The 12196-nt window shown below is 53.9% G+C and overlaps 1 protein-coding gene across 1 annotated transcript in view; it reads left to right on the top strand.

Annotated features, from left to right (window-relative positions):
* The window catches only part of TGM2 (transglutaminase 2), a 33541-nt gene extending 27748 nt beyond the window's left edge, over window positions 1-5793 (top strand). Inside the window, exons 11-13 of the mRNA XM_082746315.1 lie at window positions 1844-2004; window positions 3066-3202; window positions 3975-5793. Of these exons, the coding sequence (XP_082602441.1) occupies window positions 1844-2004; window positions 3066-3202; window positions 3975-4125 (449 nt within the window). The 3' untranslated portion in view covers window positions 4126-5793. The remainder of the gene's footprint in view (window positions 1-1843; window positions 2005-3065; window positions 3203-3974) is intronic.
* Window positions 5794-12196: the final 6403 nt, after the last annotated feature.

Genomic DNA, 12196 nt, shown 5'->3' with positions numbered 1-12196 from the left:
CCTGCCCTGAGACCCCAGACTTTGGCTGGCTTGCTTGTTATTCTCTGATGATAAGATCTGGGGAATTTCCAGAATGTGCTAATGGACAGGAAACCAGGCCAAGGACAGGGAGCCATCCCCACCCTTGCCTCCTTGCTTCTCTCCCTTCCCCTTCCTGCCCCACCCGTCCTCTCTCTCCTCCCCTCACCCCTCCAGGTGGGTCACTGGGACTGCAGCCACTATGTCCTCTGTGGTCACACCCATGGCACCTTCTAGAACAGGACTAGTCACCTAAGGAACGACTGAGACTGACCACACACGTTCTATTCTCTCAACCAAGGCTGTGGTCCCTGGCCCTTGGACCATGGTTCTCAGAGGTCCTGCCCCACCCTCGCTTCAGCCTTCTGGAAAAGTCAACAGTTGGGGCCACCTCCTTTAAGCTCCTGGAGGGCAGTGTTGTCCTTTCCCGTGTAGCTGGCCAGTTTCCACTTGGTTCCACCAGGCCCTGACCTGGGGATTTTCACTCCTTGCTGTCTTTATTGGCAGAAGGTTGGGTTTTCTTCCCCAATGTCATCTGCTCAGAGGTTGGGGCACAGCCATCCTGGGGATGAGCCGCTGGGACGCGGGGCAGGCTGGGGCTTAGACCTTAACCAGCAGAGAGAAGCTGGCTGTCCCCCAGGCCCTCACCGTCCTTCAGACGGGCCCCGCAGGGAGCATCTCGGGGGCAATTACAGGCCCAGCACCCTTACCCCTCGCGGATCTCAGCCCGGAGCCCTCGGCAGACAAGAATATCAAGCTGGAACTGAGCGAGCCTGACTTGGCTTTGTATTTCTTTTTGCCAGTTACCTTCTATTTATAGTAAATGAGACTGGTTTGGTGCAAATATCGAAAAGTGTTCCCCGGGCAGAAAAGGTTAAGAAGTATAAAGCGAGTGGGCTGAGAGCAAAACAATGAACAAATAATGAGGTGATCCTCAGATTTGTGAAAAGTCCGGTGAGCGGCTGGAGTCTGATGGTAGATAGAGGGGACAGATGGTGGGAAAAGAGGCTTCTCCCGTCATGGTCCGGGGATGGCTGAGCCCCGCCGAGCCCCAAGACTGGCCGTCCAGCACTCCCATTTGACAGGGGAGCTCCGAGGAACCTTCCAGATGGGGTTTGTCCAAGGGTCTCTGCGGCCCAGCCTGCTAATTCTCAGGCCTGTGCTCTTTGCACTGTTCTTTCTTGCCTCCTGCAAGCTGACCCCTGGTGCCCTTGTGCCACAGTGTTGTCAGAAAAATGGGAATAGAAACCACACTTTGCTTCTCTGCGTTGGGAGGGGTTGGCCCTTCTCATCTCTTCATCACTATGTGGCTTTGGCTCTGAAGTGACCCCTGGTCTTAGCTCCTCCCAGCAGGTGCAAGATTCCCAGGGTACAAAAGAGAAACAGAGAGGGGAGTTGACCTTCCCAGGCTCACACAGCCGGTCAGTCAGTGGCCGAGCCACACCAGGTCTCCCAATCTGAGCACTTACTGGTAGAAGTATTTCTTCATCTGTAAAATGGGCACAATCCCACCAGCTTCATGTGGGGAAACTGAGGCCCTGAGAGATGGAGTGACTTGCTCAGCATCACCAGCTGGCAAAAGGCAGAGAGGCAGGATCAGAATCCAGGCCTGTTGGAGCTCCAGCACTTCCCTGACCAGGATCCTCCCTGGGAACCCCCAAGCCAGGGGGAAATGGGGGCAGGGGCGAGGCCTGGGATCTGCCCGTTCATTCACTATGCGACCTTAAGCACAGTCTTTCCCCCTCGCTGCTTCGGGGCAATGCCGTGGGACAAGTGGGGGCCATGACTCAGCGATCACAGTATTCTTCCCTCTCGCCTCTTGCAGAGAAAAGCATTCCCCTCCGAATCCTCTATGACAAGTACTGTGAGTGTCTGACCGAGTCGAACCTTATCAAGGTACGGGGCCTCCTCATAGAGCCGGCTGCCAACAGCTACCTGCTGGCGGAGAGGGACATCTACCTGGAGAATCCAGAAATCAAGATCCGGGTAAGGGATGGGCTGGGCAAGCGATGGTGGCAGGGACGGGTCCCAGAACAGCCCGCCCCCACCCCACCCACGTACCTACCAGCAGCCCAGCCCCTCCAGATCTTTGATGCCCCAGGCTTCCTCAAATCCTAACTTCATCGAAGGAAAGCATCGTAAAGCTGGAAGGATTGGGGACTCCGACCTCTAGGAATGAATCCTAGAATTCCAGAGTGGTGGGGAGGTGGAGTTTAGGGATCTCAGAATCATGGACCCTTGATTGCCTGGATTCCATCCAGGCCCTGGGGCCCTGGTGAGGCAGGAGGAAGAGAAGGAGTTAAGCGCACAGACTCTGCAGTCTGACTCCCTGAGTTTGTGTGTGGGTAGCCCTGGGCAGGTCACTCTGCCCCTCTGGGCATCAGTTTATTGTCTGCAAGGTGGAGTTAACATACCTAGCACCTAGACGTGTTGTAAGAGTGAAATGTACATCCAAGAAAGTGCCTTATAAGGGTTCACAGTAGCTGACTGTTCTTATCACCATCATCATTGGCATCCTAGCGAGCCACAGCCCCAGAATCCCAAATGCAGCAGTTAGAAATAAATGGCAAAGAGCAGAGGGTTGCGGGAGTAGGCACCCCCGTGTTAGCTCAGTTAATCCCCATGAGAGCCCCGCAGCAAGGCATTTCTCTCCTAAGAAGAAACTAAGGCTCAGAGGCGGTCATTACTTTCCCAAGGTCACACAGTGAGGAAGCAGTAGAGATCAGCCTGGCGGGAAAGCCTGTGATCTTTCCATCCAGACCCTAAAACAAGGGAGGCACTTTCTGCATCCTCCCAGTCACGTGGAACCTCACTGCAGGTCTGTGAACGACCGTGTTTCCTAGATGAGGAAACAGATGCAGAGGTGGGGAGCAATCATGCCCAGCCAGGCCAAATTGCAGCAGATAGCGCGCGCGCGCACACACACACACACACAAACAAACACACAACCCGCCTTCGCGGGGCTCCTGCCTGCCCTCAAGGGGCTCTTGGCTCCTCTCCCTCAGGGCCGCCCCGACATCTGTCCCTCTTGTCGTCTTGTCTTCCAGATCCTGGGAGAGCCCAAGCAGAACCGCAAGCTGGTGGCGGAGGCGTCCCTGCGGAACCCTCTCACCACGCCGCTGTTAGGCTGCACCTTTACCATGGAGGGGGCCGGCCTGATGGATGAGCAGAAGATCGTGGACGTGTAAGTGCCGGTCCCTCCAGCAGGGGGCGGGGTGGGGGGGCGAGCTGGGAGCACAGAGCCGGGCGGGTGGAGGGAGGGGCCGCCCGCAGGCACCAAACCCTGGCTGGCAGCTCCCTCCCATCGCCTCCCACCCACGCACCCACACGCCTTCCTTAATTTAAGGCTGTGACCCTTCGCCCGCCCCCTTAGGCATGGTTCCCACCCCTGCATCGTCTGTGATGCAGATAGCAAGGCGTGCACCTGTCTTCCCAAACCTGAACAGTTGACATATTTCAGTCCCTAAGCACCTGCCTCTGGACACGCGAATCCTCATGTAAACACAAGTACCCGCATCTGGAGCCTGTGCGAGGGGGCACCTGTGGCTGTATCCGCAGAGAGACACATCTACACACACAAGTACAAGCATAGATACTTTTTAAAACTTTTTTTATTGTAACTTACATCCGGTGAATAACAGAAATGGTGTATATGAGTGGGGCTCAGTGCATTTTCCACATGTAGTCCCCTGAGCGTACCCACTCTTATCCCAAGCACAGTGTTCACTCACACGTGCGCACGCGCACACACACACACACACACACTCTCTGCACGAGGGAGGGCACATTGCCCCAGGCCCTTGGATATCGGTGAGTGTGACCCATTTTGTTCTTGTCACATGAAGTTGTGTATTCACAGCAGCTCTGTACCAGGGTCCCTGGTCATCCTGGCCTGACCCCACCGCAGAGACCGAGCTGGGCCCCTCCCCTTACCCTCTTGCTCTTTCTCTCCGCAGCCCAGACGCCGTGGCAGAGGGGAAGGAGGTCAAGGTGAGGGTGGATCTGATGCCGCGCCACGTGGGCCGCCATAAGCTGGTGGTGAACTTTGAGAGCGACAAGCTGAAGTCTGTGAAAGGCTTCAGGAATGTCATCATTGGTCCCGCCTAAAGGCCACATGCCCAGCCACGCCTCAGCCAGCTCAGAGCCCCTAACCTGATCCCAATTTTTGTTCCAAGTTAATGCGCCAATTTGCCCCCTGTTGGCCCCAGACCTCAGAGCCTGTGGGGCCTCCTAGCCTATCTTGTGCCCCTGAACTTGGATTCCCATCTCCCTTTAACTGTGAAGAATGTTCTGTGCTTCCCCATTGGGAGCACTGCCCTTGGCTGATTGGGTCTGGGGTGGGAGAGGGGGGACCCACGCCTCCCTTTACATCCTAGATGCTTTTGGAAACCACTGACCGCCCACCATATTGTTTAATTTACTCCAGAGCCCCTTGAAGCCAGCAAAAGAGAGACGGTATGCCCCTTGACCAGATCCCTGACAATACACAGGCCCCAGGAGCCCTTGGGAGAAGGAGAGCCAGGGCAGGTAGAGTCCCGGGAAGGGCCAGATCCAAGATCCTCTCATATTCCAGCAGCCCTGGCCCAGGCATCCCACTGCCACCACTGTGAGGCTCCGGCCATGTGCGGGGCCCTTTCCCTGCCTTTGCTGGTGCTCACACGACTACAGCCCAGTTAAGTCACCGTGGGAAATGGCAGGGTAGGAACTCCTTTCGGGATGAAGACTCTGGGGCTTGGAGGAGGGAGGGGAGGCTCTCTCTAAACCAGCAGGATATTTGCAAGGCTGGGTAGTAGGAAAGCTCTAGAAACATAACCCAGGACTTCTGACTCCGAGTCCAGCTCCTCGTTCATGGCCCCAGCCCCGACCTGAGAATATTAAAGAGGCCATCGGGACCTGAGCAGAAAGGAGGCAGTTGGGATGAGGTAGGGAGGAGATTAGAGGGGTCAGAGCCCTGGGTTTGAGCCCCAAGTCCAGTCGGTCACTGCCTTCCCCTCTCTGGGCCTCAGGTTCTTCATTGGGCGATGGGGTGTTGACCCAGCCACGAGTAAGGCCCTCTCAGCTCTGCTCTTCCAATGCTTATAGGACCCAGCCTTGCAAATGACAGCAAGTCCTCATCCCTGGCTCCCACAGCCTGAGGCCACGGGTCCAGCTTCTGAGTGCGAGACTCTGACCATGACCACCTTCCCACCCCCAGTCCCAACTGTGTCCCCTGTCCATGCCCAGTCACCTTCTTTCAGACCACAGTTCTGGGGAAGAGAGCTCCACAGGCCCCTGTCCTACCCATGAACTTGCCCGCTGCGATGCCTAGACTTCACGAGAGCCTTAGCCGCCTGTGTTGGTCACTAACAAGGTTAGCACCTCAGCCGCCCCCTCTCTGCAGGACTAGGGCCCAAAAACACAGCCCCAGCCCCAGCCCTGACTAAGCTCCGAGAGCCTAAGGGCTGTCATCTCTGACTCTATCGCCCTCTCTGTCCACATGACTGGGCTGGAAGAGGGATGAGGGAGAATGCTATATCTGGGGCGGGGTCACAGCCTCCAGGGCCCCCAAAATCTCAGAGGGGGACTTGGAGAAAGCCATGCAGACACACATAGAACTTTCTGATTTGCACTGGGAAGGATCCCCAAATAAGCCGACTTGTGTATGTTCTTACGAAGGTTGCAGTAGTTCTCTATGATTCTGCAAACATTTTTGGATTCCAAGCAGACAGGAGATGCATTTTCAAGCCACAGAGTGAGCACCGAAATAAAAGCGTTTGCTTTGCACATTCAAACAAAGTCTGGTCTAGTCCTTTTTCCGCTTTGGAGGAGGGTGTATGGGTGAACGAGCTCACATTGGAACCAGCCACCTCCTCCTGCCCGAGAGTCCACAGCCTCAGTTTCCCCCTCCCTAGGTCCAGACTTAACTGGCATCCAAGCTTTTACCCAGTCCAGCTCCATCTCTAGCCCCTTCCTCCAACGAGTCATGTTTAGATCACAGTCAAATTCCTGAATCCCTCAAGTGCCCTGTGCACCTGTCAACCTCTTAGCTTTTGCTTAGGTATTGCCCTGAGCCTGGAGTGCTCTTCCTCTTCCTTATCCACTCCTACTCATCCTATGCTTAACACCAAAGTCACTTCTTCTGTGAAGCTTTTCTAGATTTCTTCTCAGCTCCCCCCAGACTGCTGGAACACGGACCAACTCAAACACTGATCACTGTGAATTTTATTTCCATGTTGCTGTATCTGTCCCCCTTCTCATCCTGTCTGAAGTCCCCAAGAACATCCTATCTGAATTCTGTCTCTTAAATAGTTTGCAACAAATGCTGAAATGATACACTGATGTTTCGGGTCAGCTCCCCTAAGCCCAGGGCTGTCTAAGAGAGCTAGCATGCGAGCCACACATGCAAAGCCATAGGAACTTAAGTTTTTCTAGTGGCAGTGTTAAAAAGAGTAAAAAGAAACAGGTATATTATGTTCTGATGGCGTATTTTATTTAACCAGGTATGTGTGAAACATTATGTCAATATGTAATCAAGATAAGAAATGAGATCTTTTACATTTTTTTCATATTACATGTGTGAAACGTGGCCTTTGTTTTATACCGACAGCCTGTCTCAATTTAGACTTAGCTGCGTTTCAGGTTCTCAACAGCCATAGGAGCCTTCTAGACTGGGATTATAAAAGTAGGGGAACTTGTTATTCACCTCATTCCCCACTGACCAGCCATCAGCAAATATTTGTTGATTGAATAAGTGATGGAGGACAGTATCTGCCCTCAGGGAACTCTTGTTGAAACACATGACATGCACTTAAGAAGATAAATCACAATGAAAACACGACATTGCATTTGTTGGGTACTGAAGCCTTCTTTCCCCTGAAAACTGTAGCTTGTCCTGGTCTATGCTGACTGACTATTTTCTCAATAGAGACCGGCTGGAAAACAGAAACCCCTGGGTCATTTCAGGCCGAGAAGACGAGGGACATGGGTTCCAAATGCATCCAACGTGCAGGAAGAGTAGAAGGGAGAAGGAAGGTGACAAAGCAGCTGCTTCCCAGAAGAGCTGGGAGCCCCCGGCCGAGCCGGTGCTCACAACCTACCTGCTGGAACCAGCAGGGCCGCTGGAATGGCCGAGGTCTGCCCAAGTCGGCGGGCCCAGGCCGTGGTGGGAGCTGGAGGCCGGTTGGCAGCTCTTCCTCTCCTGCCTTCTCCCCACTGGCAGAGCCTAACCAGAAACAAGCTGGCAAGGGGCTCTGGAAAATATCGTTTTCAGGCTCCCAGCCACCCCAAGAAAAACAGATGGCTAAGCAAGGGTGCGGCATGGGGATGGAGTCGAGTAGCTGATGCTTATCGCTGTTCCCTCTGCTAGGAACAGCTTCCTGTCCTCTCTACCTAAGCAACACTTAATCAGCCTTTAAGACTCTGTCCCAAGGAGGCCGCCTCTAGGAAGCCTTCCTGGACTGCGGCCAATGGCTTCTACCTCTGGTTCTCCTGGGTCTATCATAGGTAGCTGCTTGTGTGCCTGACCGGCGCAACACCTCAAGAGCAGAGTCAGGGCGCACGCTCTACAAGGGGGCCCCCAGATGGACTCAGGACTGCTGACTCTGCCTGCAGGCCTGACTGCCTCCCCAATGCTGAGCAGGTCCAGAGGCCTCTCCTGACCAGCCCCCACGTCTGTCCCAGCCCCAGAAGCCCCCTCGCCAGGAACCCAGGAAGGATAAAGGCCCTGCTGCTCCCAGAGGCCCAGACAAAGAAAATGAGCCTGAGCTCCGGCTCCCCAAACCAGGGCAGGACTGAATCCGGGTCCCTACAGGGCAGGACAACTGTGCCCGGCTCCTCGGCGTCTCAGAGGCCTAGAGCCAAACAGACCCAGGATCCGAGCCTGCCAAAGAGTCACAGTGTGGCTGCAGGCAGGTTCTCAACCTCTCTGTTCCTCCGCTTTCTCATCTGTTGAGTGGGGATGATTTGGTGTCTCCTTCCATGACCAGTACGCAGGTTCAATGCAATGACGGACAGAAACTACCTGAATCTTACACATTGTAATCCTAAGAGCCAACTTCACTCCAGGCTCAGGAAACTTTCCGTGCACTGAGCTCCTTCCTCCTTGGACAACCTTATCTGCGTGTTGCCCCCATTTTACAGATTCTATAGTCACAGAGCTGGGACTGGCCTCCAGGCAGCCTGCCCTACCCAGCACAGAGGCTAGCCCTGGCGAGGCCTGATTTCCACCCGGACCCTCTTCCCACCATGTTCCAGGACACATGGCGCAGAGCCCTCCACACAAGCCCCGACTGGCCTCAGTGGAGGGCTCTGCGCCCTGTGTCCCACCCCTAAAAGTCCCTCTCTTCTTTCAGTGCTCTTGCTTACCTAGGATGCCTGCCAGCTCACCCCTCAGCCCCAAGCCAAGCCTAGAATAACAGAACATTGACAGAGTCCAAAAGGGAGGGGCCTCGGGAGGAGGGCCAGGCGGCGGCCTCCTCGAAGCCCGTGCACCTTGGGGCCAGGACTGGGTCAGCACCTACCTACGCCGTCCCGGCTTCCCCGCTTCCCTCCTGCACAGGCCTGGACAGATGCACAGACACACACGCCCGGGAGAGTGTGAGACCCTGTATTCTGTTTCAAGAAGAAAAGCCCAAAGAGACCCATTAAAAACAGAGGCAGTGAAAACAATGATGGTTTGCGTGGCCTTGAATACAGGGGAGTTACGACCACTCACGACAACGTGATGAATCTCACAGGCCTGACGTCAAGCAAAAGAGACAAACACAAAAGACGGTGAACTATGGAACTGCACTCATGTGAAGTTCATGAACGGCAGAACTCACCTGTGTTCTCCCTGGCAGGGAAGACAGGGCTGGAGTGCAAAGGGGCTCAGGGGGATGGGGATGGGTTTCAATTTTCTTCATCTGAGAGCTCAGTACAGGTACATTCAATGGTGCTCTTTTTGCCCGTAGGGCTTACTGCGATGAAAGTTCAAAAGATAGAGTACTCCAAAGTTCTAAAGTTAAGTCCAAAGGGGGATAGAGAAAAGGGACTTGGCTTCCAGAGTTCTCTCTTTTTCTTCTCCTGGGGAGGTGTTCCTTCCAGGGCTACTGTGAGGTTTCAGTAAGACACTTCCTGTGTAAATACGAGGGATTTTGTGTGTCTCCTCTGCTGGCACATCAGCTACCAATGAACGGACACAAGTTGTGTTTTTATGATCTCAGCTCACCCTCAGCAGGGACCATAGGGCTTGCCGTCCCATTTCCCAGGGGGAAAGACTGAGGTTCAGAAACATAACATAGCTCAGCCGGTTGATGGCAGAGAGCGGGGATTAGAATCCAGTTGACTCTCCCACACGTCCTGCAGGAGACTCTTCGAAGTGGAAGGGAGGACTGGGTCCCTAGACCCTGGGCACCGGGAGTAGCAAGCCTCCCTGTCGTCAGCGCCCTGCAGGTCTGAGAAAGGCAGAGCCAGGAGCGCGGGCTCACAAACTTAGGAGCAGTATTTCCACTCCTTTGTATACACCCAAGAGAGCTGAAGACATGCCCATGCAACAAACACGGCATGAGCGTTTATGGCAGCATTATTCACAACAGCCAAAGAGGGGAAACAACCCAAGTGTCCATCAGCTGATCCCTGGATGAATAAAGTGCAGGCCACCTGCACAATGGACTATCACTCGGCCATAAAAAGGAACAAAGGACTGATACAGGCTACACCACAGAGGAAACTTGAAGACACGATACCTTGTGCAAGAAGCCAGTCACAAAAGACCACATGTTGTATGTGAAATGCGCAGAATAGACCATATACGGAGGCAGAAAATAGATCGGTGATGGCCTGGGGCTGAGGGGATGGAGGCATCCTGGGGGAGGGGAAGGGGGTTGACACCTGAAGGATACGGGGTTTCTTTCTGGAGTGGAGAAATGTTCTCAAATTAACTGTGGTGATGGGTGAACAACTCTGCTCAAAGCCATTGAATTATCTGCTTTAAAAAAGTGAATTGCAGGGCGCCTGGGTGGCTCAGTGGTTGAGCCGCTGCCTTCGGCTCAGGTCATGATCTCAGGGTCCTGGGATCGAGTCCCGCATCGGGCTCTCTGCTCAGCAGGGAGCCTGCTTCCTCCTCTCTCTCTCTGCCTGCCTCTCTGCCTACTTGTGATCTCTGTCTGTCAAATAAATAAATTAAAAAAAAAATCTTTAAAAAAAAAAAGTGAATTGCAAGATATGTGAATTATATCTTAATAAAGCTGTTTTAAAAAATTAATCATGAGCAGGGGGTCAAAAAAAGAAGGCTGAGACCCAGAATCACAGACTTGATTCTGATTTGAGAGGTCTGCCTGGATGTGCTGGGCGACGTTGGGTAAATGTCTTCCCTCTCTGGGCTTTCGTTGTCCCTGCTGTCACCGGGGAGAGGAGAGAGTTGGGGCAGAGGAGCTGTGAAGTGCCATTGATTTGGACATGTTATCACGCTGTTCACAACAGCTGTCCAAGATCATGTCTGCTTGTTGTCTGCCCTCTGAGGTGGCAGTGGTGGGGTGAGGTCTGAAGGGTCCTCCAGGGGCTTCCACCCCTAACCGTTCACCGTTATCTTTGCAGATCATCTGGCCTCACCAGAGGCAGGCCACGTGCCAGCAATATCCTTTAAAGATGGCGGAGAAGAGAGTTCTCCAAACATGGCTGCTGGCCACTACTCTGGGTCAAGTCGGACACCAGAGGCTTGGAGGGAAATCCTAGCTTCTCTCTGTGCCATTAGTCAGTCCTGATTCCACCCCAGCTCCTTCCAAAGTCATCCTGGGGTAGACAGACAGACAGACAAAAGGACCAAGGAGAAATACCACCCAGGCCAGTTGAGACAAATCTGCCTTCACTTGAACCCCTCTTACAGATGGGAAAACGGAGGCACAGGTGGGCCAAGGCCATCCCCATTGTCCAAGAGCCAATGACTGAAGCCCAGCCTGTTTCCGTTCTTTCTGAACAAGCCTAAGTGCCTACTCTGTGCTCATCCTGTGGCTCTCACTGGAAGGATGAGAGGTGCCCTGGGACCAAGGGTAGGCAGCCCACCCGGGAGTCCTGGGCTTGTGTCCTCCCTCTCCCCTTTCTCATGCCGTGTGACTTTGAGGGAGCCACTCACCCTTTCCAGACTTCCATTGCACTGGGGCTCCCAATCACTGCCCTGTCACTGACTCCAGAGATGCGGTTATGGAAGGGAAGAGGCCTTGTCAACTGTAAAGGCCTGGGGACACGGAAGCCAGCTCTGGCCCCAAGACTGAGAAAGCTGAGATCAAGGTAGGCAGCCAAGGCTTGTGTTTTCAGTCATACCTGCTGCGGGGGAGCAAGGGGGCTGCTGCCTGTGGGGAATGAGGGAGACAGACCACGGTACGGCTGTGGCTTGGGGATACCCGGATGGATGTGAGCTCCGTTGACGAGAGTCAGTCACTCAATGTCTTCTCTGCTCTTGCTGTGTGCCAGGTGCCGCATTTGACCTGGGGGACACAGCAGGCCCCACGGCAGACAGCACTCAAGCTGATCATCCATGTGAGGGGAGATGTGTCGAAAGGAGAGAACCAAGGCTCATGATAATGGCGGCCCTTGTGACAATCTCACAAACATGGGTGCCACGCGCCCTTTCGAGTGTGTAAACTAGCAGGGTCCTCACGACACCCTGCCACATGGGAGCTAGCGTGGCCTACTTCACTCTGCATGTGAGAAAACGGAAGCCCAGAGAGGCTGTGAGAGGTGTCCAAGGTCACACAGCGAAGAGATGGTGGAATCATGAGGTCAACCAGGCAGGCTGGGTCTGCAATGACTGCTCTGTCGTCATCTGTCTCAGGACGGGGCTTTACAGAATGAGGGCAGGAAAGGCCTTCTGAGAAGCTGACATGGAAGCTGAGACCCAAAAGAGAGGGAGTCAGGCCAGCAGAGCGGAGGAGATGGTCGGGGGCCATAAGTCCTTTCCCGGGAAGCTGGTGACTCCTGAGCTCTGGGCCCTTCACTCACGGGGGGCCTGTTCTCTCTCATGTAGCTGTTAAGCACTCCAGGCAGAGAGAGAAGCCAGGTCGCTATCAGGAAGCCCTTCAGTGTAAGCATTTCTGGGAAACAGCTTCAAAAAAAAATCTCACAACAAAGGAATCTGAAGCTTGAAATTCTCCAGAAATATGTTATGATTTCTTTTCACGTTCTTAGTAAATATTCACTTTTGTACTGCGTATTATATTCAAAA

This window comes from Mustela nivalis, assembly GCF_964662115.1.
Source record: "Mustela nivalis genome assembly, chromosome: 8".
Taxonomy (NCBI): Eukaryota; Metazoa; Chordata; class Mammalia; order Carnivora; family Mustelidae; genus Mustela; species Mustela nivalis.
The sequence above is the reverse complement of the archived record's forward strand: the minus strand, read 5'-3'. Positions and strand labels throughout refer to the sequence as shown.